This window comes from Corvus moneduloides, chromosome W (assembly GCF_009650955.1).
Source record: "Corvus moneduloides isolate bCorMon1 chromosome W, bCorMon1.pri, whole genome shotgun sequence".
NCBI lineage: Eukaryota > Metazoa > Chordata > Aves > Passeriformes > Corvidae > Corvus > Corvus moneduloides.
The window spans coordinates 8,666,775-8,692,955 of record NC_045510.1 but is presented as its reverse complement, the minus strand read 5'-3'; the positions used below and the strand labels follow the sequence as shown (position 1 = coordinate 8,692,955).

The 26,181-nt window shown below is 44.9% G+C and overlaps 1 protein-coding gene across 3 annotated transcripts in view; it reads right to left on the bottom strand.

Moving 5' to 3' along the window:
- The window catches only part of LOC116437378 (kinesin-like protein KIF2A), a 193,649-nt gene extending 168,518 nt beyond the window's left edge, over positions 1-25,131 (bottom strand). For all 3 annotated transcript variants that reach the window (XM_032095045.1, XM_032095044.1, XM_032095047.1), the window contains exon 1: positions 25,068-25,131. In XM_032095045.1, coding sequence (XP_031950936.1) covers positions 25,068-25,131 — 64 coding nt within the window. The remainder of the gene's footprint in view (positions 1-25,067) is intronic.
- Between the last annotated feature and the right edge of the window lie 1,050 nt (positions 25,132-26,181).

Here is a 26,181-nt window from a genome sequence, read left to right as displayed (position 1 = left end):
CCTCTGAAGAGGGGGGTTGTTTTGGGCAGGTTTCTGGACTCACAACAGCATGAACTTGGGAAGGTGCATTTCACAATCAAAAACTGTTTCAGAGTGAAATTTGCAACACCTTCGGCAGCATGAAGCCGGACCCGGTCGAGGGTTGGGCCACCGCTTGTCAGTGCTTGAGAGTCCATTTTTTTCTTCCCCCCCCAATCAGAACAGGGACCCGAGACAGCAGTACCAACACTGGCAGAGTCCAGTGTGTGGTAGGAAGCAGCAGAGAGTGGCAGCACTGACCTCACACATGCCAGCAATTCCCATCTGCCACTAGAACTGCTTTATAAGCTCCTACCTTCCCTTCTTTTTGTTCCGGGGGAAGGTTGAGTCAAGCAGGGTTTGTCCACCATCTCCCTTTTGTCTCCAGGACTGTGCAGCCATCTGTTGAGCGTGCCATTTGGGGAAGAGGTCACTCCAGCATTTTGAATTTCTCTTTGTTGCTGGGGAGTCCACAAGATTTTAGCAACTTTGTAACTAGTGACTATTGCTCTTATTTGTTGCCTGTTGCTATTATATCTTTTTTTAGTAAACGGTTATTTTTTCCCCCACTTATATCTATTCGTATTCGTTTCTCCTTATCAGTGGAAAGAGATTGGTTAAAGCTATAAGGGGAGGTAACTAATTTTAGTGTCCACCTCTTAAAATTGTCTTTAACCAAGAAAGCTTTTTAATTCTTCAAGTGAAAAATAATAAATAGTGCTCAAACAGCAGTATAACAGCTGTGAACATTTTAAGGAGAGGAATGAGGACAAAAAAAGAAGAAGCAGTGCATGTGCCTGCACGTATACAATATGAACAGGTTCATGGCTATAACTAACATCAGTTTAAGGCAATCTACATCTTAATTACCATAGGTTTAGTTCCCTAAATTTAACTAAAAACTAACACTGATGCAGTAGACAGACAAAAGTGGCCCAAAGTTAATCTTAAACAACTGTGGAATCACATCAATAGTCAAAATTAACTGTAGCTAACTTAATTATGATGAGCGTCTAACAGTGTTAAGTAAGTATCTAAATCTCTACTAAAACCCAGGAAAAACTAGTCCAAATACTGTAGACAGGAACATTTGTTTTAATGTCTATGTTCAGTTCAGTATTGAGAACAATTTATATAAAACCCCAAATATCAAGTCACAATAAAACTCAGGGGTTTGGAATATACAACTGCAAGCAATTTAAAAAATTACATTAGAAGAAACTGTAACTACTCCCTCCTCAGAAAACTAAAAAGAAATACAAGGAAACATTCACTTCTGAAAAGACACAAGTGGCAAAACTGGAAAACATAGATAAGCTTTCAAGCAAACAAAAAGAATTGCTAATATACCTAAAAGCTTGTTCATGTTTTTGGAATAGATGAACAGAAATAACAAAAAATGTATTCCAGCTCCATAAAAACCTATCCTTCATTTGAAAATACACACCGAGAGCATCTAGGCTTCCAAATAACTATGCTACAGAGGCATTATGAGAAATTTATTATTAACAGCCAATGTCTTCTTAAAAATCCTTTCAATTATAAACACCATCATGCTTGACCATATATTTTGTTTACTACTGTCATGGTTTAGGAATGGTATTCCCCCATTTAGTGTTCCCACTCAAACACCCCAGACCATGCACTGCTTGCTCACTCCCCCCTCTTCCCCTGTGATGGAATGGAGAGGAGAACTGGAGGTACAGAAGGTAAAGATCATGAGTTGAGAGAAGAACAATTTACAGGAAACAGCAACAAGATAAGACAACAAACAGTAACAACAACAACATTAATAATAGAGTGTACAAAAGAGGCGAACGATTCACACGTGAGTGTTCATCATGCAGAAACTGGCACCACTCGACTGCATACCAGGACAACTATACATTCTCACTACTGGACAAAGACTGCTTGGGAGTCCTTACTGTGGACTTCTGTATCTTTTTGTATTAACAGTAGGAATTTAACTAAATTCTGAAAAGGTAACAGAAACCTTTAATTTATCAAAATTCATTGATTTATTTTCCTCTATGACTAAACATACTGTGGATATTTATAGTGAATGCCATATTTTAGTGTTCACAAGGGGTTGAACACAGCATTCTCCTTCTGATCCCAAGAGTCCAGCCATACAGTATGGTGAGGAAGTCAAGATGACCCAATAAGCAATAAGATGGGAAAAAAGTTTAAAAAAAATCAAACTCTATAATGTTTGCAAAGGAGTAACTTAAACAAGAATACCACAATGAAGTGAATTTACTGCATTCTGTTACTTATTTCTCAGACACACAAAAAAAAAAAAAACCAAAAAAATCACAGTGGCACATTCCACAGGTTAAGCCAACAAAAATGCTACAGATTTTGTGCTCCAGGAAAGGAGCAAAGGAGCTCACCTGCTAAATACTTCATACTGTTCACTCATTTCTCTACATTGTCCTACAGTAAGTGGATGTACTAAAAGAACTCAAAAGGCTAATTTATCTTCTGGAGCAAATAGAAAGATACTTTTCAATGACATTACTCTTCTGTCAGGCATGACCTCTTCCCAACAATTTAATGCCTTTTCTCACCTCAGCAAGATGGGAAGCCATGCTTGCTGCCGTGCTGCCAAGCAGCAGCACAGCAAAGTCTTCAGTTCATAAAACCATAAAAAGAAAACATGAGTAAAATGGAGCCTGATGTCCAGGTGTTAGGAAGACAAATTACTTGTCTGTAGAATTGTCTTGTTAAAGTTTAAGGCTTGACATGATTCAATGCTCGCAGACCCTAGGGGGAGGTTAACAAAACTTGGGAAGAAGGATGTACTACTGATAGTGGGCGCAAAGACTGCAGAATTTATGGGCCACAAGGACATCTGGTGTTGCATACAGGTAAAACCTTATAAAATAAAGGCCCTGTTGCCTTTGTAAAATCATGGCTCAGTCCTGTTACTTCTGCTAGAGAAGGACTGTGGGGAAGAGGCATAGCTGAATTAGAAGTAGAAAAACATGCTGCATGATTATCGTGTGTTCACCCAGTGGTGTGTGGTGATTGGTTGAATTAAGCTTGTTGTGCTTTAAAACTATGTAACCAGCTAAGAAACTATAAAAGACGCAGTGTGTTATTAAAGATAAGCTTTTTGCCTTCTGAACGGAGTTGGTGTATGTGATTCGTGAGTGTCACGTCCATCTCAACTGCAACATCTGGTGACCCCAACCGACTAGAACGCCAACTCTACGGCTGTATCACGCAGCCAAGCTACGATCAAGTGGCCGGAGACAGACACTCAGCAGATGAAAACAGCTGAAAAGCTGTGATAAGCCCAAGCTGCTACTACTTATTCAACCTGTTTCAAAGGTGAGCTGCTGAGAGGATAAAAATGGGATCCCAAGTATCTCAGGAAGAGAGATCTATTGTAAATATTTGGACATCATTGCTAGGTAAATGGGGTATTAAATATGAAGCTACCTCTGCAAAAGCATTTAGTGTGAATGAGACTGCCAAAAATTTGATGATTACCTGGAGGGTGGTGCTGGAAACCTTGAAAGCTGAAAAAAGGAGGGGGACTTGCAACGGCGAACTCTGTGGACACGGAGGGCCTGAGCGGGATGAAGGAGCAGAAGGGAGGGGTGGATGGCTCCATGGCAACACACATAGCTGGAGCCGGCAGTGAACTGTGTGGCGGGGTGCCAGCCAAGGTTGGTCGTGAGCCCTGTGCCGAAAGTCCTGGAGCGGGGTGCCCTACTCCCCTTGCTCCCATAAATACGCTCTATCCGCTCTTGCCTGCAGATGAGTGCAGCGATGGCGCGGTCCCTCGGCCACCGCCCTCCGCGCCACTTCGACCGAAATGGCCCAGGGAGCACTCCCCCCCCCCTCAGCAGCTGCTCTGCAGGATGCCTCTCCCACTGCGGCTTCATCGGCGACAGCTCCTACACAAGCAGCTTTTCCGCTGCCAGCTCTCCCCGTGGTTCGGGAACATTTTTAGCTTTTGTTAAAAGTAACTTTTATTTTCAGTAAGCTATGAAATCTAACAGGATTGTTTGTTGGAGAGATTCAAGGCTAAGTGGTGTGCATATACTGTCTTTCTGCATGCCAGTAGCATTATGTAATTCCTTGCTTTGAGGCTGCTTAGCAAGGTTTGAACTTCTTCAACAGAAATGCTGATATATTGCATGATTGGTACAACTTTTCATGTAAGATGTATACTGCCTTTTTAAGAATTTTGAATTGAAAGCCTGACTGGACTGACTTAATACCGAATTTTTGCTCTGTTAGAAACTTGTGTACCGGGAAAAGTATTTCCTTTCCTGGTGCCCTCAGAGCATTACCTATCATTATGTAGCCTCTCAGAAAGTTTGGTAGAATCCTCCTTGAAAATAGCAATTAGCTCTAAAACCTGATGTTAACACATTGCATGATTTACAAGGGTTGCCAGGTGAGGCCCATGCTAGGTTTTAGCCATTCATCAATCGAGCATTCCTTTCCTCACTCCCTCATTACTGTTATCTCAGAAATTATTTATGGTTCTCCACAGCAGAGGCAAACGGACCTGTACCGGCTCTGACATTTAATTTTATTGTGGATGTTTCATTATGGACAAACATGTAACAGTTTTTCTAATAAGTACAGCTATTTGGTGGCTCAAGTGTAGTTGTTCTTCCTTGCCACTTATAAATTGGAATTAGACTTCATATCGAAACAGCTCAAGTGCTGTGATGGACTGGAAAAATGACTAAAAGTGACACTGCTTTACAAAACAGGCTTGCTTTCTGAGTATGTGTTATCTGCTCAGTAGCTGAAATTTTTGATATTCTCTATTTTATGGAAACAGGCAAACAGTGGAGTAAACAATAGCATACTCCTTTGGAATCATCTGAAACCATGGCTTTGTAGCTGCTTATATACGTGTCAGTTTTATATGCTCACTGACCTAACAGAGTTGCATGTGCAAAACTCAGAGCAGCATTATACGACTACGTCCTCAGTATTTTATCTTTACCTTTAATAGCCCAAGGTCAAATCTACCATACTGACAATCACAAAAGACCTGTCTTGTCATCTCCGTCACTGTGTATCACCAAGCTGAAGAGGGAGGTGGGGAGAGACAGGCAAGCCCTGGCACCCGCCCCATGCTCCGTTTGGGAGACTCGGGCACCCACCCTCTGCGGGGGGCCCTGGGGGACCCGTTCAGGGCTACACAGCTCCATTCCTGCATACTTTTTCAAAGTGCCTTTTTTAATTAATGAGAACTGAGTTGCAGGGCATTTGTCCCACCTGAAGAGGAGGACAGTCCAGCTTCCTGCTTCCGCCCTGCTCTTCCTTTCCCTTCCTGCTTTCGCGGTGTGGGAAAGGTTGCCAGCGAGTTCTAACTCAAAGCTTGTTAACACCTTGAGCACATTCACGATATTTTTCGGCACATCTGAGAAATTGCCAGAGATTTAGTAGCTGTGCTGTGCCTTATAAACTGCATCTTAAAAGACCCTAACAAATTTATGCTTATACCAGAAAACTACTGAAAGACATACAATGTTGGTGGGTTTTTTTTGGGGTACAGCTGCAGATTGGAAAATTCTGCAAAATTGTGCTTATACCAGAAAAGCCCTAACTGTGAACAGATGTTTTCAATAATGGTTCTCGTTACCATGAGCTATTCTCACAGCTGAATTATGACAAATCACAACGTATTTGCCATACCTTTGTGATCTCTCCAGTACATCCATGTTGCTGTTAGTTCATTTACAAATCAGTTGTCTGCTTGCTTATTGTTTTTTAACTGGTATGTGACAAAATTTTTGGTAGCTTTCTTGCACTGATGAGTCAAGATGAGTTACGTTCTGCTGTATTTCACACCTTTAAGGGAACACTCTCCATTCTGACTTTAGTTTTGTTAAATTTAAGTGCTGCTAATATTAAGTTTTTCTAAGTGTAAGTCTCTACAGTTTAAGTGATGCTAAGGCTAAGTTCTACTAAGTTTACCTGTTGTTAAATTTAAGTCATGTCAAGTTTAAGTCCTGTTAATTTGATATTCTGTTACATTTAAGGTTCTGTTAGTTTAAAGTGTTGTCAAGTTAAAGCAAAATCAAGTCTAAGTATGTTCAGTGTAAGTTTTGTTATTTTAAGTCTTGTAAGTTTAAGTTATATTAAGGTTAATTTCTGTTCAGTTTCAGTGATGTTAACTAAGTTCTGTTCAGTTTACTTTCTGTTACTTTTGAGTAACATTTATTTTGAGTGAAGTTTAGCTTCTGCTGAAATATGCTCATTTAAATTGAATGATACAGTTCTTTTGCTATAGAGATAAGAATGAACGGATCAAAACAATTATGATAAAAGATTGGTAAGCGACTGTTTATAAGACAATAAGTTGTAAAAAAACATGAGAATTTGGCTTGTTAGATCCTTGAATTCATTGCAAATTCTATGGGTATGAATGTTCTGCACTGCTCAATTAAGATGATTATTTATGACAATCTTTGCTGTTTTATCTTTTGTAGGTTGCAGAGAAGGATAAGTAACAATTGCAAGTTATGGATATTATTGATTGTAAGCTGTTCAATGCTTTGCCGTATTATCTTATATGCATAGATGTGAAGAGAAGTATACTCTTGAATTCTTAGAATAAGTTACTGTAGCTGTCTTATGCTCTTAATAAAATAGCGTGAATTAACCAACTTTTCATGAAAGGCATTATCCATACGGTATTATTTGATGTTACACATGTGCATTTCTTTAGTTGTTTGCAGTTTTTTTATGGTACCATTGACTACTTAGCTAAGGATAAATGACAAAGTCGACTGTTTTACAAACTTTCACATACTGTTGTGTAGCTATCTGTAAGATATGTATCTTTTAAAGAAACTTTCCCAGCTGCCATTACTAGAGGTCAGTTTGTAGGATATGTTAGTGAAACCCTTCCAGTTAAGGCCTTAGCTCTGGCCAAGCCCTGGCCCTACCTGGTTGGGAGGCATACCTACAGACCCAGGTGTTTCTGCACTAAAAATGTAATTGAGTCACTTTGACTTGCCGATTTGGGCTTCTAAAAGCTAGACTCCCTTTCGAGGTAAACTTGGGAGCCTTGCCCGGGAAGGTTCTCCAGTTCCTTATTGTGAAATGGGGCGCGCCAGCTACTGCAGACTCGCTTGCTTTTATATTGCCTTCATGTTTACAGTAACAGACGCGCAGGTTATCACAAGAAAAAAGGGGGAATGTTGGTGTGACCCAGCCCACTGCGGGGCTGGGGCAGCGTGATGCCAATCAATTCCAGCCCATCCCCTGGATCGAGTTTCCCAAAGAGGCAGACTCAGAGGGTGGGTCGAGGGGCGGCTCAGAAGCCTAAGCCACACTCCCCTGGGGCGGCGCCCGGGTACAAGCCGCCTCCCCTGGTTTGGGAAAATTCTCGGTTACTCGGTTGTTCACGGGTTCTCTGTTATAACTCCCACCTCTCGGTTTCCCCCAGTGGTTCTTGTTAAATTGTATCCTCCCCCTGGCTTGTAACTCATTGGTTGTTTTCCCCTTTCACCGCGATTTTCAAATTGCCTATAAAACTGAGGACGAGCCTCGGGGAGGCATCCCATCACATTCCATCCCTTCCGAGCGTGTTCGGGTTGCGAGGCTTCTAACAATAAACCTGTTAGAAGCTAGACCAGAACAGCCTCTCTCTTCCTTTGTCTCCGAGCTAACGTGAGCTGATACCATCGGCTCCTGCCGTGTTTCCTCTGCAAAGAAGCCAGCTAGCTAGCTCAGCCAGAAGCTCTTTTCCTGATGCCGAAGTTGCTTCTGCGACGCACAGAAGTAACGCAGTTGGACTCGCTCTGACCTGGGGCACGCCAGAGCTCGTGCCTCGAGCAGCAAGAACTCCGTTAGGTTGGCGCACCAAGCGTGGGGCTCACACGAGTGGATCCCTGCAACATCGTGGCTGTCGGTGGACAGTCAGAAGAAGCGACTTTGGACCTGCCGATGCCTCTCGGTGCAGTCCGCTCTGTTTTAGGAGCAGTGCCCTGAGAGAAGGCTGCTAACTCCCACTGATTCTGCACTGAACTGACTTTGGAGAGCAGCCGTGCCTTGGAGAACCTCACCTGTGCTTTTTAGTTTGGGACTGGACACCTTTTAACTGATATCTGAAACTTGTGTGAGTATCCCCGGTCCCTGATACTTCGTTTCTTTTTTCATTTTGCGGGTGGCGGGTGGAAGTGCTGAGAGAGAGATGGGATCAAAACTCTCTCAGCCCCAAAGAGAGGTTTTTCTCCAAGTTGCAAAATTCCTTGCAGTTAATGGTTTTAAATTTTCAAAGGGCCTGTTAAAACAGTTTGCTGGCTTTTCTTTTACCTTCTTCAAGTGTCTCCTGCAAATTTAAAATCTCCTGCCTTCTGGCAGGCTGTGGGGGATAAGATTACTGATTTAAAGTGAATAGGGGACTTCTCTGAAGAAAAATTCTTTAGTTCTAGTCCTTCGGGACTTGCATAAAATGGATCAGAAAGTAAAAGAAAAGCACAAATCCCCTCGCAGTTCTTCCCATATCCCTCCTTCCTCCCCTCCAACTCCTCATCCCACTTCCCCTTCATTAGAAAAACCGAATGGGGTGATATGGCAAGAGGCACAGAGTTGCTACCTTCTCTCTGACCCCTCTCGGTCTTTTCAGCCACACTGTCGGGGTAGCTCTGGCGAGGCTGCCTCGACCCCTTCCCAAACCCCGTATCCCTCACCCTCTTCCCTAGTTGTAAGCCCAGAAAACTGTTCTAAATGCTGTTTGCCATTGTTCCCCTCCACTCCACGTGTCTGAACAATGGCGCTGACCGCATGGCACAGTTCACCCCTCCCCCCTCTTCTTCTTCCCACAGTCCCTTTCGTCCTCCTGCCCCCAACCCTTTCCTATCCCCACCCCCAGATGTGACATCATCGGGTCCCTCCCACGTTGGGTACTGCCCCCTGCATCGGGAATCCCCGCCCATCCTGTGACCATGCCTCCTGGTCCTCCAACCCCGCCCCCTGTGGAGGACTTCCTGGTTCCCACGCCCCCCCTCTTCCGGTTCCCACGGGGTAGAAACCAGAACCGACGCCATCTTGAAATTGGGTCCGGGAGTCCCCTCAGCCCCCTCCTATCCCTTTGCTGCTCCTGTAACATATGATCGAACTGGCAATAATCCCACATGGAAACCTTTTGATTCTGCAGGGCTCAAAGAGCTTTTCAAAGCCCAGAAAGAATTTGGGAGGGAGAGTCAGTATTTTAAGAACCTTCTTAAAATAACTATCTCTAGTACGGTTCTTGTGCCACGTGACCTCAAAAGCATTTTCTCCTGCTTGCTTTCCCCATCCGAGTTTCAAATGTGGGAAGAAGGTTGGAGAAAGCAACTGGGAGAGGTCCTCCCTATTTTACTGCAGGATCCAAACAACGCGGAGGTTGCTATGGATCACCTTACAGGTGAGGAATTATTAGCCAAGCCCCAGAACCAGGCTCAAATAACACCAGAGCCGGTCCTGAATGCTGTAAAGCAAGCAGCTCAGCAAGCATTCTTAATGATGCCCCCTAAATTAGCACCTCAATTGAATTATACTGAGATTCGGCAACTGCAAAATGAGCCATTTATCGATTTTGTAGATAAACTGAGGCTCCTGGTGGAAAGACAAGTGGAAGATCCGAAAACAAGAGAGCATATTATAACCCAAATTGCAAAGACTAATGCCAATGATGCTTGTAAAAGAGTGATTTTGGGTCTTCCATTCGAACCTCCACCGACCTTAAGTCAAATGATTCGTGCTTGCACAACATTGGTGCCAATTCATCAGCCAAATTTAAAAACAGGGGAAAACTTAATAGGAACTGCAGCTGCTACAGATGCAACAGGATCTCAGGACAAAAGAAATGCTAATTTGGTCTGTCACAGGTGTGGCAAACCAGGGCACTTGGCCCGAAACTGCAGAGCTCCAGCTCTAATTAATCAGGGTTCCCGAGCTGTCTCCCCAGGGCAAATGTCATCACCTGCTGCCGATGGGATGCAGCCAAAAAACTGACAGGACCGCGTGGAGTGGCAGGGCCACGCGGGGGAACAAATCATGAAACTGCCACCAGAAAAATGGTTACCACGACCACTGCAACTCAAATGGACTCAGTGACACCCCAGAGAATCGTCGTGAGTTGCGAGCAGCTGAGAGACTGTATGTTGTTTGTGTTAAAAGATGTTGTACATTCACCAGCTGACATTTGTGTTACACCAGAAATTGTTCAAGTGGGGCCACAAGAGTTCTTTACTGTCAATATTCAGTGTGTTAATCCTCCCTATTTACTTGCTGCTAACCAGGTTGTAGCCCAAGCTATTCTCATGTCCAGCAGTCTGCCAATGGACTACAACCCTTCTCGGCTGAGGTAGTTGGGAACGACAAACCCATGCTTAATTGCAAACTGTCTTGCCAAGGCTCAGACATCAGCCTGGCAGGAATGATGGACACGGGAGCAGACGTGACAGTCATTTCTTCCCACAAGTGGCCGTCACACTGGGAGCTGCGGCTAGCAGAAGGTATCGTGATGGGTGTGGGAGGATCTATATCTGCCCAGAGAAGCAAGGCAGTTGTCCAAATTGAGGGTCCAGAGGGACAGATAGCATCAGTCCATCCTTTTGTAATTGACTCTGGATTTACATTATGGGGCAGGGATCTCATGTCCCAGTGGGGGACTCGAGTCGAAATTAAAGGCGCTCACCGCACTTGTGGAGGAGCAATTGAAAAAAGGGTAATCTGGAACCCTCTAATAGGGCTTGGAATTCCCCAGTATTTGTAATCAAAAAGCCTGGGAAAGACAAGTGGCGCCTCCTACAGGACTTGCGGAAAATAAATGCAGTCATTGGGGACATGGAGCCCCTGCAGCCCAGAATGCCTTCACCCTCCATGCTCCCCAGGCAGTGGAAGGTAGAAGTCATTGATATTAAAGACTGTTTCTTCCAGATCCCTCTCCACCCAGACGATGCACCCCGGTTTGCCTTCTCGGTACCTTCCATCAACCGAAAGGCTCCCATTCAGTGCTACCAGTGACGAGTTCTGCCGCAAGCTATGAAAAACTCACCCACCATCTGCCAGTGGTATGTAGCTCGCATTCTGTCCCCCATCAGAAAGTTAGCAGCAAAGGCAATAGTGCTCCACTATATGGACGATGTTTTAGTGTGTGCTCCTAACCAATCCTATTTAGACTGGACATGGGGGAAGGTAATTGAGGCCTTAGAGGCAAATGGATTTGAGATTCAGGCTGAAAAGGTCCAGAAAACCTCTCCATTTAAACACCTTGGACTAAAAATCCATGAACAAACTGTGGTTCCCCAACAAGTGAAAATTAATGATAACCCTAAGACCTTGCAGGAACTCCATCAGCTCTGCGGGTCCATAAATTGGGTGAGGCCACTCCTAGGGCTGACAAGAGAAGATCTCGCTCCTCTGTTCAACCTCCTACAAGGGAAAGATGACCTCACATCACCCAGGCATCTAACTGAGGAGGCGAGACAGTCCATCTGTAAGGTATAGGAAGCACTGTCGTCCCAGCAGGCACACCCAGGTCTGCCTTTTCTACTTACTGTATTAGGGGAAATGCCATACCTTCACGGGCTGATATTTCAGTGGGACGAGGTGCAGAGTGATCCCCTGTTAATCATCGAGTGGGTTTTCCTCTCGCACCAGCCGTCCAAAAGTATCACAACGCCACAGGAGCTCATGGCTCAGCTGGTGATGAAAGCTAGATCCCGCCTCTGCACCCTTGCAGGGTGTGACTTTACATGCATCTACCTACCATTGGCAACCGATTCACTTGATAACCTCCTTCAAAACAATGAGCACCTCCAATACGCCCTGGACAGCTACACAGGCCAAATTTCTATACACCATCCAAAACACAGACTGTTTACTTCAGTCTTTAAACTGATTCCAAAAGAAATTCAAAGCAGAAAACCATTAAATGCCTTGACAATCTTTTCAGATGGCTCCGGACGTTCCCGCAAATCTGTCATCACTTGGAAGGATTCTCACACTCAGAAGTGGGAGTCTGATGTGCAGGTAGTTGAAGGATCCCCGCAAGTGGCAGAACTTGCAGCCATGGTAAGAGCATTTGAGCGGTTCAGTGAACCATTTAATTTGATAACTGATTCGGCCTATGTTGCAGGTGTAGTTTCCAGGGCAGAGAGAGCCTTACTAAATGAGGTTGCAAACCCAAAAATTCATAACTTGCTTTCGAAATTGATTCAACTGATCTCCCACTGAAAGCAACCATTCTATGTCATGCATGTGAGGTCACACACTGACCTGCCAGGATTTATTGCCGAAGGGAACAGGAGAGCAGATGCCCTAGCAATGCCCATCGAGTTAGCGAATCTGCCTAACAGATTCCAGCAAGCCCAGCTGAGCCATGCAATGTTCCATCAAAATGCTCCAGCTCTCATCCGAATGTTCCACCTCACTAGAGACCAAGCGAAAGCCATTGTGGCAACGTGCCCCAACTGCCAGAAACATCAGCTTCCATCATTAGGTCAAGGGGTTAACCCCTGAGGCCTAGGCAGTTGTGAGGTATGTCAAACAGATGTCACCCACTTCCCCCAATTTGGCCGCCAGAAATATATTCACGTTTCTGTGGATACCTTTTCTGGCGCAACCTTTGCCGCAGCCCACCGTGGGGAGAGGGCCAAAGATGTCATCAACCACCTGGTACAGGCCTTTGCTGTGTTGGGGACACCAAATAAAATAAAAACTGACAATGGCCCAGCGTACACCTCTGCAGAGTTAAACAGATTCATGAGTGAGTGGGGTGTGGATCACATCACTGGCATCCCTCACTCGCCCACAGGCCAAGCCATTGTAGAAAGAAAGCATCAAACACTAAAAAGACTGCTAGAACAACAAAGAGGTGGCAATGAGATCGCTGCCCCCATCATAAGACTGTCCAAAGCGTTGTTCACTTTGAACTTTTTAAACTGTTCCTATGAGGACCCCGATCCTCCCATAATGAGACACTTCACAAACTCTGCCAAACATAAACTGACTGAGAGACCTGAGGTCCTAATAAAAGACCCTGATACTTTACAAATACGTGGCCCGTACCCCCTAGTCACCCGGCGTAGAGGCTACGGGTGTGTTTCCACCCCAGAAGGTCCAGGATGGATCCCTGGGAAGTGGATCAAACCCTTTTTGAGACCACCTGCGGATGCCAAGCAAAGGAAAGAAGCTGCTACAGCCTGGAAAAGAAGAAAAGCCAAGCCACCTGGAAAAAAGGCTCCTCCTCCAGGCCTGAAAAACAAACCTTCCACCTCCCAGTCTCCTTAAAATGTGTCTCCCTTCCCAAAAGGACCCCTCAGTTTTGTTTTGAAAGAGGGGGAGTCCAAGGGACCCATTGTTATTTAAGTTAATTGTATTTGTATTAAGTTTATTTGTGTTATACTTTTCCTAAAGTTACCACCCATGACTGCCTGATGACATCCTACCTGCTGCTCTCCAACCTGCTGCTGCAGCTCTTCCTGTGCACTGGGAGCTCCAGCAGCCAGATTCCTTCCATTATCAAGGACATTGTATGGGGTTTCTTTATGGTGTTGTTAATTTTAATAGCCCTTCCCATTCTTAAGTGTTTGGTTTTGAAATCTCTTAAGCCTTCCCCCTCATTTCAAGGTAATAAAGAAGGGGGAGATGTTGGTGTGACCCAGCCCGCTGCGGGGTGGGGGCAGCGTGATGCCAATCAATCCCAGCCCATCCCCTGGATCGAGTTTCCCAAAGAGGCAGACTCAGAGGGTGGGTCGAGGGGCGGCTCAGAAGCCTAAGCCACACTCCCCCTGGGCGGTGCCCGGGTACAAGCCGCCTTCCCTGGTTTGGGAAAATTCTCGGTTACTCGGTTGTTCATTGGTTCTCTGTTATAACTCCCGCCTCTCGGTTTCCCCCAGTGGTTCTTGTTAAATTGTATCCTCCCCCTGGCTTGTAACTCATTGGTTGTTTTCCCCTTTCACCACGGTTTTCAAATCGCCTATAAAACTGAGGACGAGCCTCGGGGAGGCATCCCATCACATTCCATCCCTTCCGAGCGTGTTCGGGTTGCGAGGCTTCTAACAATAAACCTGTTAGAAGCTAGACCAGAACAGCCTCTCTCTTCCTTTGTCTCCGAGCTAATGTGAGCCGACACCATCGGCTCCTGCCGTGTTTCCTCTGCAAAGAAGCCAGCTAGCTAGCTCAGCCAGAAGCTCTTTTCCTGATGCCGAAGTTGCTTCTGCGACGCACAGAAGTAACGCAGCTGGACTCGCTCTGACCTGGGGCACACCAGAGCTCGTGCCTTGAGCAGCAAGAACTGCGTTAGGGGAATATGGCTCCCCAGGAGCATTTGGATAATGCAATATTTACGCTAAAGGTTTTTGCAGGCAGAACATCAATTTGATCCCCAGCAGAGCAATGCCAGTCTGAAGATTTGCGTGTGTGAGACCAATTTCTAAAAAGGCTTTACATAAGAATCCACAATTGGGTGTGTAATGACAAGGCCTAGCTGATTTACTAACCTAGGAAAGAAGGTATGCATGTGTTTTATTGCCAGCAGGTCTAATGTGCCTGACAAACATCAATTGCCTCCGAGAAAATGAGGCCCAGCGAGAAGAAAAATGACCTATTCCCCATCCAGTCCTTGTGGCTAAAGCAGGAGCAGAGGTAGGACTGCCAGGAACATGGCTGTGCCTGGGAGCTTATGGAAGCAACCTGCCAACTGCCTTGTGTCCTACTGCATCTACCATCATGTTACTGTGTTCCTGCAGACCTTCTTCAGCTATTCCCTGTTCCATGCTTCCAGAATGACATTCGGTAATGTTAAAGTCAGCACTTCCGACTAATGGACTTTCTCCTGCCTAAACAGCACAGCTCCTGAGCTCCAGCCATATAAGCTTTGGAACAGTAGCCATTTACTGCCAAGTGCAGAAGAAGCAGCTCTCTCTCTGAGAACATTGGACACTTTTATTTTCCTATGCTGCAGATCTCTTTGATATGATTGTTCTTGATGAGTTTTTATTGATTGTGATCTGTATTCCATGTATTTTATCCTGTGACCAGCAAATGACCACTAACACTCTTAATAAGATGATGGCTTTACAGGTGCAGACTGTTTCAACATTAGAATACATGAACCCTTCGCTTAAATGACAAAAAAGGGGGAGATGTTGCATACAGGTAAAACCTTATAAAATGAAGGCCCTGTTGCCTTTGTAAAATCATGGCTCAGGCCTGTTACTTCTGCTAGAGAAGGACTGTGGGGAAGAGGCATAGCTGAATTAGAGGTAGAAAAACATGCTGCATGATTATCGTGTGTTCACCCAGTGGTGTGTGGTGATTGGTTGAATTAAGCTTGTGCTTTAAAACTATGTAAACAGCTAAGAAACTATAAAAGACGCAGTGTGTTATTAAAGATAAGCTTTTTGCCTTCTGAACGGAGTTGGCGTGTGTGATACATGAGTGTTGCGTCCATCTCAACTGTGACAATCTGGCAGAACCCCCAAGATAAGGAAGAAACTAATAAAGTCAACTCAGCAACTGTGCTGAAATCAGATCCAGCTGGGTAAAAGGTAATCCTGGTAGGGGCAGATCACAACCACTGACTCATGGACCACCAAACCAAGAAACCCACCAGCTCAAAAGAAGAGAAAGACTGAGCATGAAGACTAATTAGCATGGAAAGTGAGACAATCATTAACCAATAGAAGATAGAATACTAATTAATAAGAAAACTATGTAACTTGTAGCCAATGAACATTAATGCCTTTGTTAGCTAAACATATAAATAGTGAAAAGTTTTGGTAGTTGTTGTGCTGGCTTTGTGGATTTGCCACCCAGCACCCCTTTCTGCTCAGCAGTGTAAATAAATCAAATACTTTGTGTGTGGATTGGCCTCTTGCACACCAGGTGAAAGAACCTGTTTTGGGACAACAAACACAGGCAACAGGCTATTATAGAGAGTGGGTGGAAAGAGCAATAATTTTATCCACTGAACAGAAATAAAGTATAGATTCCCCTATAAAGGGAAAAACACACTATATAAGCTGTGTAGTCCTAGGAGCCATATACAGCTACAGACATTATTGCCAGTATGTAATGCTGTATTAAACACACTTATGGAACAAACATGAGATTCTCTGAAGATCAGGACTTCAACTCTTGCCAAAAGCTATTTTATACAAAATAGAGAAGGCCTACATAAATATCTGAGAATCTGGGAGTTACAGTGAAAATATACTTACTGCATAACAAAAGCCAAACACTTAAAAAGTTATTTGTAAAAGGACACAGAAAATTTAACACATCCCCCTCCAACAATTCCCAGAAACTCTGGATGTAACAATATGAGAACCTACACTGGATAAGTAAGCCTAAATGTTGGATCTATTAGATCAACCAGCAATAGTAAATTTGAAACCCTGCATGTGATCTGGCCACTATGGAAGGACAAACACACATTGTGTCCATATGGATTCATCGTGGTTTGACACTGGCCAAATGCCAGGCACCCACAAAAAGCCGTTCACTCACCCTCCCCACCACAGCTGGGCAGAGGAGAGAAAAAAAAATTAAACAAAGGGTTCATGAATTGAGATAAGGATTGGGAGAAAACACTCCAAGGGCAAAACAGGCTCAACTTAGATGTAAAAACTGAATTTATTACTAACAAAATCAGAGGAGGATAATGAGAAGTAAAATAAGCCCTTAAAAACACCTTTTCTTCCCCCAACCCCTCCCTCCTTCCCACCGACAGTGCAGGGAGACAGGGGGTGGGGGTTTTGGTCAGTTTGTCACTCGAGATCTTCTGTTTGCTCAGGGAGAGGAGTCCTTCCCCTGCTGCACCATGAGGTCCCTTCCCATGGGAGACAGTTCTCAAACGTGGGTCCACTCTCACGAGCAGCAGTCCTCCCAAAACTGCTGCAACCTGGATCACTCTTCTACAGGGTGCAGTCCTGCAAGGACAGGCTCCTCCAGCCTGGAAGCAGGGGCCCTCTCTCTCCACCAGGTCTTCCACTGGATCACAGCCTCCTCCAGGCATCCACCCGCGCTGGTGTGGGCACCTCCCCCATGGACTGCAGGTGGATCTCTGCATCCCCGTGGACCCCCATGGGCTGCAGGGGCACAGCTGCTTCACCATGGTCATCACCACGGCCTGCAGAGGAATCTACGTTCCAGTGCCTGGAGCACCTCCTCCCCCTCCTTCTTTACTGACCTTGGTGTCTCCATGTTGTTTCCCTCACATGTTCTCACCTCCTCCTCTTCTCTGGCTGGGAAAAAAAACTGTGCATCCCCACTTTGTTTTGATTTTCTTCTTAAATATGTTATCACAGAGGCATTACCACCATCTCTAATTGGCCCAGCCTTAGCCAGCGGCATGTCCATCTTCAGGGCCATCAGGGATTGGCTCTGCTGGACATGGTGGAAGCTTCTAGCAGCTCCTTGCTGAAGCCACCTCCATGGCCCCCCTGCTACCAAAAACCAGGCCGTGCAAAACCAACACAGACTTACATAGGGATTAGGTAAATAACTGAAATTATTTCACTGTGGTAACCAAAAAAACCCAACAAAACAAAAAAAAGTCTTAATAACAAGGAAGGAATAGATGTGTGTCACAAAAGGAAAGGGTAAAAGCACATTACCATTTAAATCTATCCTCAAGAGCTTGTAAAATAGGGTGACTACCCAAACCTGAACAGTGTTACATTACAAAAATTTAGTCTTGTTCCTGTTTGAAGGTGAAACAGCTGCAATGATGTTTTTGCAAGTCTAAGGAGAAAAGAGCTGCCAGTAGGTTTTTGGACTAGATGGATCATCTTTGACCATGACCAATTCCAGCTGCTTCAGAGACAAGTGAAGAAAATTGTTAAGTAGACAATTACAAAATAACACAGCCACACGCAATATTTCTTTCTACCTCCCATCAGTCAGAGGTTATTTAAACTACAGACTCAGGGAAAATAGAAACCACCTTTTACAGTTGCTGGTGTATTTTTTTTAATTTTTAGTGTAAAATTGGATATTCCTACCATCCACATCAACATCCTTCTTAAAATTCTGCTATGCTTCTAGCTTCCATCTCCTCTGGTAACAAGCTGCATGTGCTAGCTGTACCTAGTTTGTTCTCCTTTATCACTTTTTTCTCTTTCAAACACTGACAGCTCTCCTGTTCTTATATTATAAAAAAAAAAAAAAATGGGCACAAGCTCATGATCTTTCTTTTTTACACTATTTGAAGGTTAATCCCTAAAAATTCACTATTCTTCTGTTCCAGGAAGTTCTGTCAAATCTTTAGTCACTCTTCTAATTACAAGAACAGCCTTTCTCCTCATGCCTGTTACATTATTTCTGACAGAATGAGACCAGAACTGTATTTTTCCCCTGCTTTTCAAATGAGAAAATATATAATTAATTTCTCTGTCCTAGGTAGTATTTCAGATCTGCAAAGACAGAGAAAACAGAAACAGCCTGAGGAAGAAATGGACAGAACACGGACTAAAAAAATAAAGGAAAAACACAAATCAGCCTACTAAAGGGCTGCAGTGCATAAGAAATGTATCCTATTTCAGCAGACTGAATTTATGGGGGAAAAAAGTGAGATATTCTTTCTCCAGGTAGTTATTTAGGTCTTTGTCATCATTAACTGAATAATGCACAAGAAGTGGAGATATGTGTATAAGTGCACACATAAAGCAGGGGGCTATTATTTGAGTAAAGGGAATTCATCAACAAACAAATGCCCATATTTAGACCTCAACAAGGATCTTCTGGACAGGAGGAAACACCATTACAGCAGGTCTCATGGGTACCTTCTGGCCACACCTCTACTTCCCTAAGCTTCCATGTGATAAGGCACAATTTTCAAGAAGACTGGAAATGCAGTCCATTCTTAGCAATTCACAACCTAAAATGAACGAGTTCTTTCCTGTGTCCAAGACAGATTACCAAGGCATATTTCAAGCAACATACATAAATTATGCTGAAATAAGTAGTGAATTTCAGTATCAAAAATTATTATAAAAAGCCAAACTAGCTGACTTAATATGCTCTAACATTACACGAGCCTGACTAATTATTCTAATTATAACTGAAAATATTATCTGAAATTCTAGACAACATTTATACCAATGTTTACCTACTGAGAAAAAACAGACACACAGCAAGCAGCTCTGCAGCATCAGTCCTTGAAAATGTTGGGGTTTATCCAAACACTGGTTTTCACGTGTTTTTGGCCACAAGTTCTAATAATATATGGCATCTATTTTCTATTCAGTCCTATAAGAAATCCCTCATGAAACACTTAAAACTAATGAGAACTTCCCAAAATTACAGAATATGTAACTTCTTTCCAGAATGTTCTGGTCACATTCATTGTGTTTTATGTCTTTGAAATTTTGTTGTAATGAACAAGTATGACTTTTAACACCAAAAAAAAGTGCTCTTCTGTTAGTCTTTCTTTTTATTAAAAGAAAAATAAAGCTAGCTGAAATTAATCAAGCTGTGTGTTCAGAAAAAGTGTGTAGCATAACTGGTGGGGATATGGGAAAAAATGCATACTTTTTCAAATGATCCAACTAAGAAACTTAAACTTTATTCTTCTCTGGATTCAGCAAATAAACAGGTAAATTAGAAAATTTTAAAGAATTATTATACTTACATCTCAAAACAATTTTAGTTTTAAAAAAGGACTTCGTACAGACAAGGCAATGTGAAAAAAAGCCCAGACCAACACACCATTTTCTCCATAAGTTTTTAAAATGGTTTTAATCATGCTTTCATCCTAGGGTAGCTAGTACGATACACAGCCCTGATTTTACATAGAATGTAGTTCTGGGTAGAGTAGATTGAGGTAGCTCACAGTTACTGAACAAGATCATACTTTTCAACTTCACCTTGTCCATGCATTTCCTATACACTGATAGTGTTGAGGTCGCAGATCCCTCTGAGTCTTTTGAGCTCACTAATCCTGCAGAAAACTAGCACATCCAAAAGTTTTCTACTGTGTTTAGTGAATCAAATAATCAATTAATGCATTAAATCAGAGAAAAAAAAAATTGCTGTGTTGGTTTTGGCTGGGGTAGATGTTGAGGTCCCTTCCCCCCTGCCATGTGGAGAGGGGCCCTGTGGGGGGAGGCACGGAGTTTCCCTAGACCCTGGTCATCCTCGTTCCCCATTGGTTTTTTGTGTTTCCCTGTGCAGGCAAGGACCCTCGGGTCCCGTGATTGAGGAGTTCCTCGGCAGAGCCCCGGACATGCGGCTGGAGAAATAAACATCTCTGAAACATCTATCAAGAATCAGTCCATATATATTTCTTTTCCATGGGCCTCGTTGTCTGATACATGTGTTGCAGTATCCCCACTGTAACAAATGGTGGATAATGTGGGCAAGACATCGATCCCTCAGGACAGCAACTGATTTGTGAGTAAACTCTGGATTTCTCTTCTCGTTTTCGTTTTGCTGCTCCATCTCTAAACTATGGAGGAACCGTGGAAAGACTCTTGGCTCTCAGAGCCGCATATGGACATTTATCTTAAACTTGAAAAGATTCTTGAACAACGATTTATAAATTTTAGCTTAATTCAAGCTCAAAAGGAACTGAAACACTTCCTGGCAGGGTTGTTTAAGAACTTTTTCTATGTTTCTTGGGATTTGATTCTTACCAAAGACTTTTGGAAGACTGTTTGGACACAGTTAATTTCTGAGTCAAAAATATATGCCGATAGAAGAATATTTTCGTGAATATTATTTAATTACCGAGACTGTTGAACAATGTCAGCTGTGTCTTGGCAAAGGGAAGCGTGCCTCAGAGACCGCGCAGCCTCGGCCATATGCACCGAGCACTCTCCGAGCAGCAGCGAGGCAGTTCCCATGCACGGGCGGAGCAATGCGAGCTTCAGTGTCGGCGGCGGAGCAAGGTGCGGCGGGAGCAGCGCGACCCGGCGGTGCCCGCCCAGCCCTGCACAGCGCGTGGTGGAACAAGCCCCTGAGAGGAGCGGTGCGCGGGAGGCGGCTGGCGGCGGAGCAGAGCCACGCCTAGCCGAAACGCACGCTGGAGCAGGGCTGGAGCAGGGGGGTCGTTGCTCGGGGGCCCGGCCGAGACGTGGGTGTGGCCCCAGGCAGCGGAAGCGCAGCTGAGAGCAGAAGCGGCGGCGCGCAGGGAGCTGAGCGGCGCGGCCCCGAATGTGACCCTGGGAAGAGCACGCAGGCACGAGCAGCCCCAACGGCCCCAGCAGCCCTGGCAGTTCCAACATGGGAGCAACCGAAAGCGAAAGAGAAAGCAAAAACGCAGCGAGACAGAAAACAGCAGCCACTCGGAAAAAGGAAAAGATCACTGTAGATAAGGTTTTAGGAATAGTAAAATGGTATAATGTTAAACAAAATTATGGTTTTATAACAAGATGTGACAACCAGGAAGACATATTTGTTCATAGAACTGCTATTAAAAAGAATAACCCTGAAAAATACATCCCAAGTTTAGGAGATGGAGAAGTAGTAGAGTTCAAAATTGTGCAAGGTAGAAAAGGGTTACAAGCAGCAGAGGTCACTGGGCCTGATGGTGTTCCTGTAAAAGGCAGTATATATGCTAAAAATCGTAGTCATGTTAGACAGTATCTCCATTATAAGCCCCCCCTACAGTCTCCCTTTCCTAATCCCACCTTTCCCTTTTACCCTATATCCTATTACCCCCAGTGTATTCCAAATCCATTTTTTCACCCATGGTTTCCCTCACAAAACCATGCCTTTGCCAATTGTTTCCCCAAAAATCCCTTTCCAATGCCAAGTGGGGGATGAAGAGGGGGAGGGAAGAAATTAACTATTGTTGTTTAGAGTTCCAACAGGCACAAATGGAAGAAACCCTCTCCTGCCTCAGTTTCCCCACAAAGCATGCTCGGAGAGTCCTGTCTCCCTTCTGTCAGCCTTAAGATGTTCCAGAGAATCTGTTTGGACATTTAAAGACTCAGGAGGGTCGCTTGTTTTGTTTTGAAACTGTTCTTGTTATGTTTATCCAGTTGTTTTCAATGTTAAGTTTTAAATCTCTTTTGGTTAAAAATAAACGGGTGAAATGTTGGGGTCCCTTCCCCCCTGCCATGTAGTCCTGGGAGAGGGGCCCTGTGGGAGGAGGCATGGAGTTTCCCTAGACTCTGGTCATCCTCGTTCCCCATTGGTTGTTTTGTGTTCCCCTGCGCGGGCAAGGACCCTCGGGTCCTGTGATTGCCTCAGTTCCTCAGCAGAGACCTGGCCATGCAGCTGGAGAAATAAACATCTCTCTGAAACATCTATCAAGAATCAGTCCATATATATTTCTTTTCCACGGGCCTCGTTGTCTGATACATGTGTTGCAGTATCCCCACTGTATCAGGTAGAGTTGGTTTTCTTCCCAGTGGCTGGTATGGGGCTATGTTTTGGACTTGTGCTGAACACAGAGTTGATAGTATAAACATGGGTTTTTTATTCATGAGCAGGGCTTACACAGAGCCAAAGTCTTTGCTGCTTTTTGTACTACCATGCTGGGGAAGGGGCTGGGGGGTGCATGGGAGGTTGGGAGGAGACACAGTTGGGACAGCTGACCCCGACTGACCAAAGGGATATTCTAGACCATATGACATCATGCTCAGTATATACAGTGAGGGAAAGAAGGAGGAGGAAGGGGACATTTGAAGTTATGGCATTTGTCTTCCCAAATAACCGTTACACATGATGTATTCCTGCTTTTCTGGAGATGGCTGAACACCTGCCTGCTCATGGGAAGTAGTTAATTAATTCCTTGGTTTGCTTGTGTGTGTGGCTTTTGCTTTTCCTATTAACCTGTCTTTATCTCAACCCATGAGTTCTCTCGCTTTTACCCTTAAAATTCTCTCCCTGATCCTACTGGGGGGGGGGGGGGGGGGGGGGGGGGAAGTGAGCGAGTGGCTGCATGGGGCTTGGTGGCTGGCTGGGGTTAAACCATGACAATTTGCCACACTGGATGGGAGAGTTTGTAGGAACAACACAGCTGACAGGCAACAAGACCCTCCCCCTGTTAGAAGCAGATAGAGCAATCTCAATTGCCTATGCAACCACAGTTCAGGTCAGAAACCTACCTTCTGAAAGGCAATGCAACCTAAATGCCATCTAGTGCTGTCTGTCTTTTGATATATTTCTTTAAATGCTCCCTTCCCCATACCTAGGACAGTTCCTCCTACAGTTTACTGGAAAGAGAATGGACAGAACAGAGCAGTAGCTGGAGTCATAACGGGGCATCTCCTCCTCCAGTCCCAATGAAAAATAAGCAAACCTCACAATAACCAGGACTCTAACTCTGGTATGACACTGCAGTCTGGTTGCTCACAAGGGCCAAATTAATACAAATGCTCAAAATTCTATAGTTTGAGCAACTGCTGTGACAGCATCTCCCTACTATATTACTGATGCGTAATATATTTATTGTGCTGCATCACATATATGTGATACAGCAAAATATATAAACCATTAACAGTACTGAAAATAAGGATTGTTATGTTCAAGAGTTACTGTCCTCACTTCTGACATTACAGACAGCAGAACCCAGGGGGAAGAGGGGGAAGAAGCAAAGCTTTCTCATGCCTTATTTTCCAAAGGCATACAAAACAAACAGCAGCATTTATTAGAAGTTCACACAAGCCTCAGGAAAATTTTTACAAGTTGCTACAATGAGGTTTTCTGAAACCTCAGACAGAGATCTGCAGGAGTTATGTAAATAACTGCCAGACCAATCAGATCCTTCACGTGACATACAAGCCATTGAGCACAAATTGAGAGCTTAGGTTTAATATAGTGTCCAGGTAACACCGATCATTATTTTATTGTAGAGTTGAACTGCGGCATGGGACATGAGTAGACAAGCTGCATAAAGCTTGTTGGATGCTCATTTCCTGTCTTATGACAAAACCACGCTAACTTCAGTGCCTTTGATCTCCAGGTCTTTCTTCCATTAAAAACATCTGCTTATTCTTTAGCAAGCTCCTGAATCCAGGAGAGGAGAAAAAAAAAAAAAGAAAAAAAAAGAAAAAAAAAAGATTTTCCAGAAAATCCCAGCAGAACCCTACCCCTGTTTAGTAGATGTCATAGATCTCAGAGGCATTCCCTCCCCTCTGTGTGTTGCAGTCTGGAGTGTGAAGAACAAGTCGGCTTTCTTCGCTGACAAGCTCTACAACAGATTACATATTCCCACTCAAATTGAAGCGCTTACGCCACAAATGACTTGCCATTCATTCAGTCAGTGAACTTCCCATTTCAGTTCTTGTTCCGGACAAATATGATTAATTAGTACCCTAAACCTAACACACACACTTCCTTTATTAATGCGTATTTTTAGTCAGCACCATACATCCTCCCATCATGATACTGGACAAGATGAGAAACACTGGATCCCCAACAGAGAAAAAACTCATGGGCATAAATAGCAAATACTCTTCGTGTATTTTAATCATAAGGAACAACTGGAATAATAATATCAAGCTTTTTTGTCAAATGATGTAAGCATCTAAAGGCATTTCTGTCAGAGCACACTGTTGTGTCATTTTTTCAGAACATGGCTCAAACGCCAAAGCAAACAAGTCTTTGCACTGAAAGCCTTTCCTCCTTCCGTCACCTCATCCCCTCCCACCTCCCCGCCAAAACCTCCCCATGCTTTCCTCCCACCCACACCCCTCTTTTCCCAAATCACCTCAACCCCATCCACAGCCACCCCGCACGTCTCATAGCTCACCCCAAACTTGCCCCGTTTTCTCCTCCCCCATGAGCCCATTCCATCCCTGCTTCATCCCTCTCGTACCCCCCTTCTCCCCGCCATTTCAGCCCCTTAACCCACCGCCGCTCCTCCCCGGCCTGCTGCAGCCTCCCCGCCCCTAGCGATAACCGCCCTCCGCCGCCAAGCTCGAGCGCTCCCTTGACAACCGCAGCGCGCGCCAGGCCCAACCACTTCCCAGCCCCGCGCACACAATGGGCCCCGCGGGCAGCCTCCTCCCCGCCCCCCGCCTGCGCCACGCACACCAGGGCGACGGCACTCGGCCACTTCGTCGAACTGGCCCACTCCCGCCTCCCCTGCCCCATCCCGCCGCCCCTGCTCCACTGACCATCGCTGCGCTTGATCTCCACGTAGATCCCTATCTGAACCTTGCTGAAGCTGGCCGCTGCCATCGCTTCATGGGGCAGCCGGAGGTATCGGGGGCGCTGCCGGACAGCGCACAGGGAGCAGTGAGGGCGCGCACAGCAGCAACGGCGGCGATAGCAGCACCGACCGCGGCGGCTTCGAGAGGGCAGGCGGGCGGAAAGGGGGGGGCGGAGAGAAAGAAAAGGCGCCGGGCGGATATAACAAACACTGGTAGTTGCAGCGCCTGTGCAGCTCGCCGCGGCATCACGACAGGCCCGGCTCACGGAGAAGGAGGGGGCAGAAGCTCTTCCGCGGTTTGTTCTCCGCCCTTCACGGCACCTGGGCGGGGCTGGCACAAGATGGGCGCCCCGCTCCCTTGGGGCTGCCTCCCTGCTCGCTTTACCCTGGGCCAGATGTTCGTCCCAACTGCGAGCCGCCCGTGCGAGCGTCTCCTCTTGGCCCTGTCCCTGACATAAAAACACACGCGTGCGCTTGTTTGGCATCAGATGGTGACAGAGCTGCCTTGAAATTTTAATGTAATAGCTTTATCTACCTAATATCTACTCATAAGGCTCCCGTGTGCCAAGTAAAGCAGCATAGAAGTATGCTTTTTACTTGCTCCCCAACCTTTGATACACAGGACTCCTTTAAACACAGGACTCCTTTAACATATGAAACATAGAATCCTTTTAACATAGGTGCTTAAGCATAAAGTATAGATATTATAAACAGAATTGCCCAATCAAGATTTATAAAGAAATGACATTTATTATGCGACCGAGCCCAGGGTCGGAGCTGGGTGAACACGCATAGATCTGATCTCTATCGCACCAGACCTCCCAAGTTCACGGCTGCTGCTTCGGCTGGCCCCTTCTTATACAGTTTTTTGGGTAGAGTCCGAATTAATTCTATTCTTCTCATATTCATGAAGTTTTCTTGTCCCAGAGTTGGGCTGCACAAAGCCTTTCCTGGGTCTGATGAATTGTCCATCCTGGGTGATGAGTGGGTCATTTCTGCTGATGGATGGGCCATCTCTGGTTCCTGGAACAGTTATTTTTAGATCCCGGAATGTCCGATTCCTTATCAGATGCGATGTA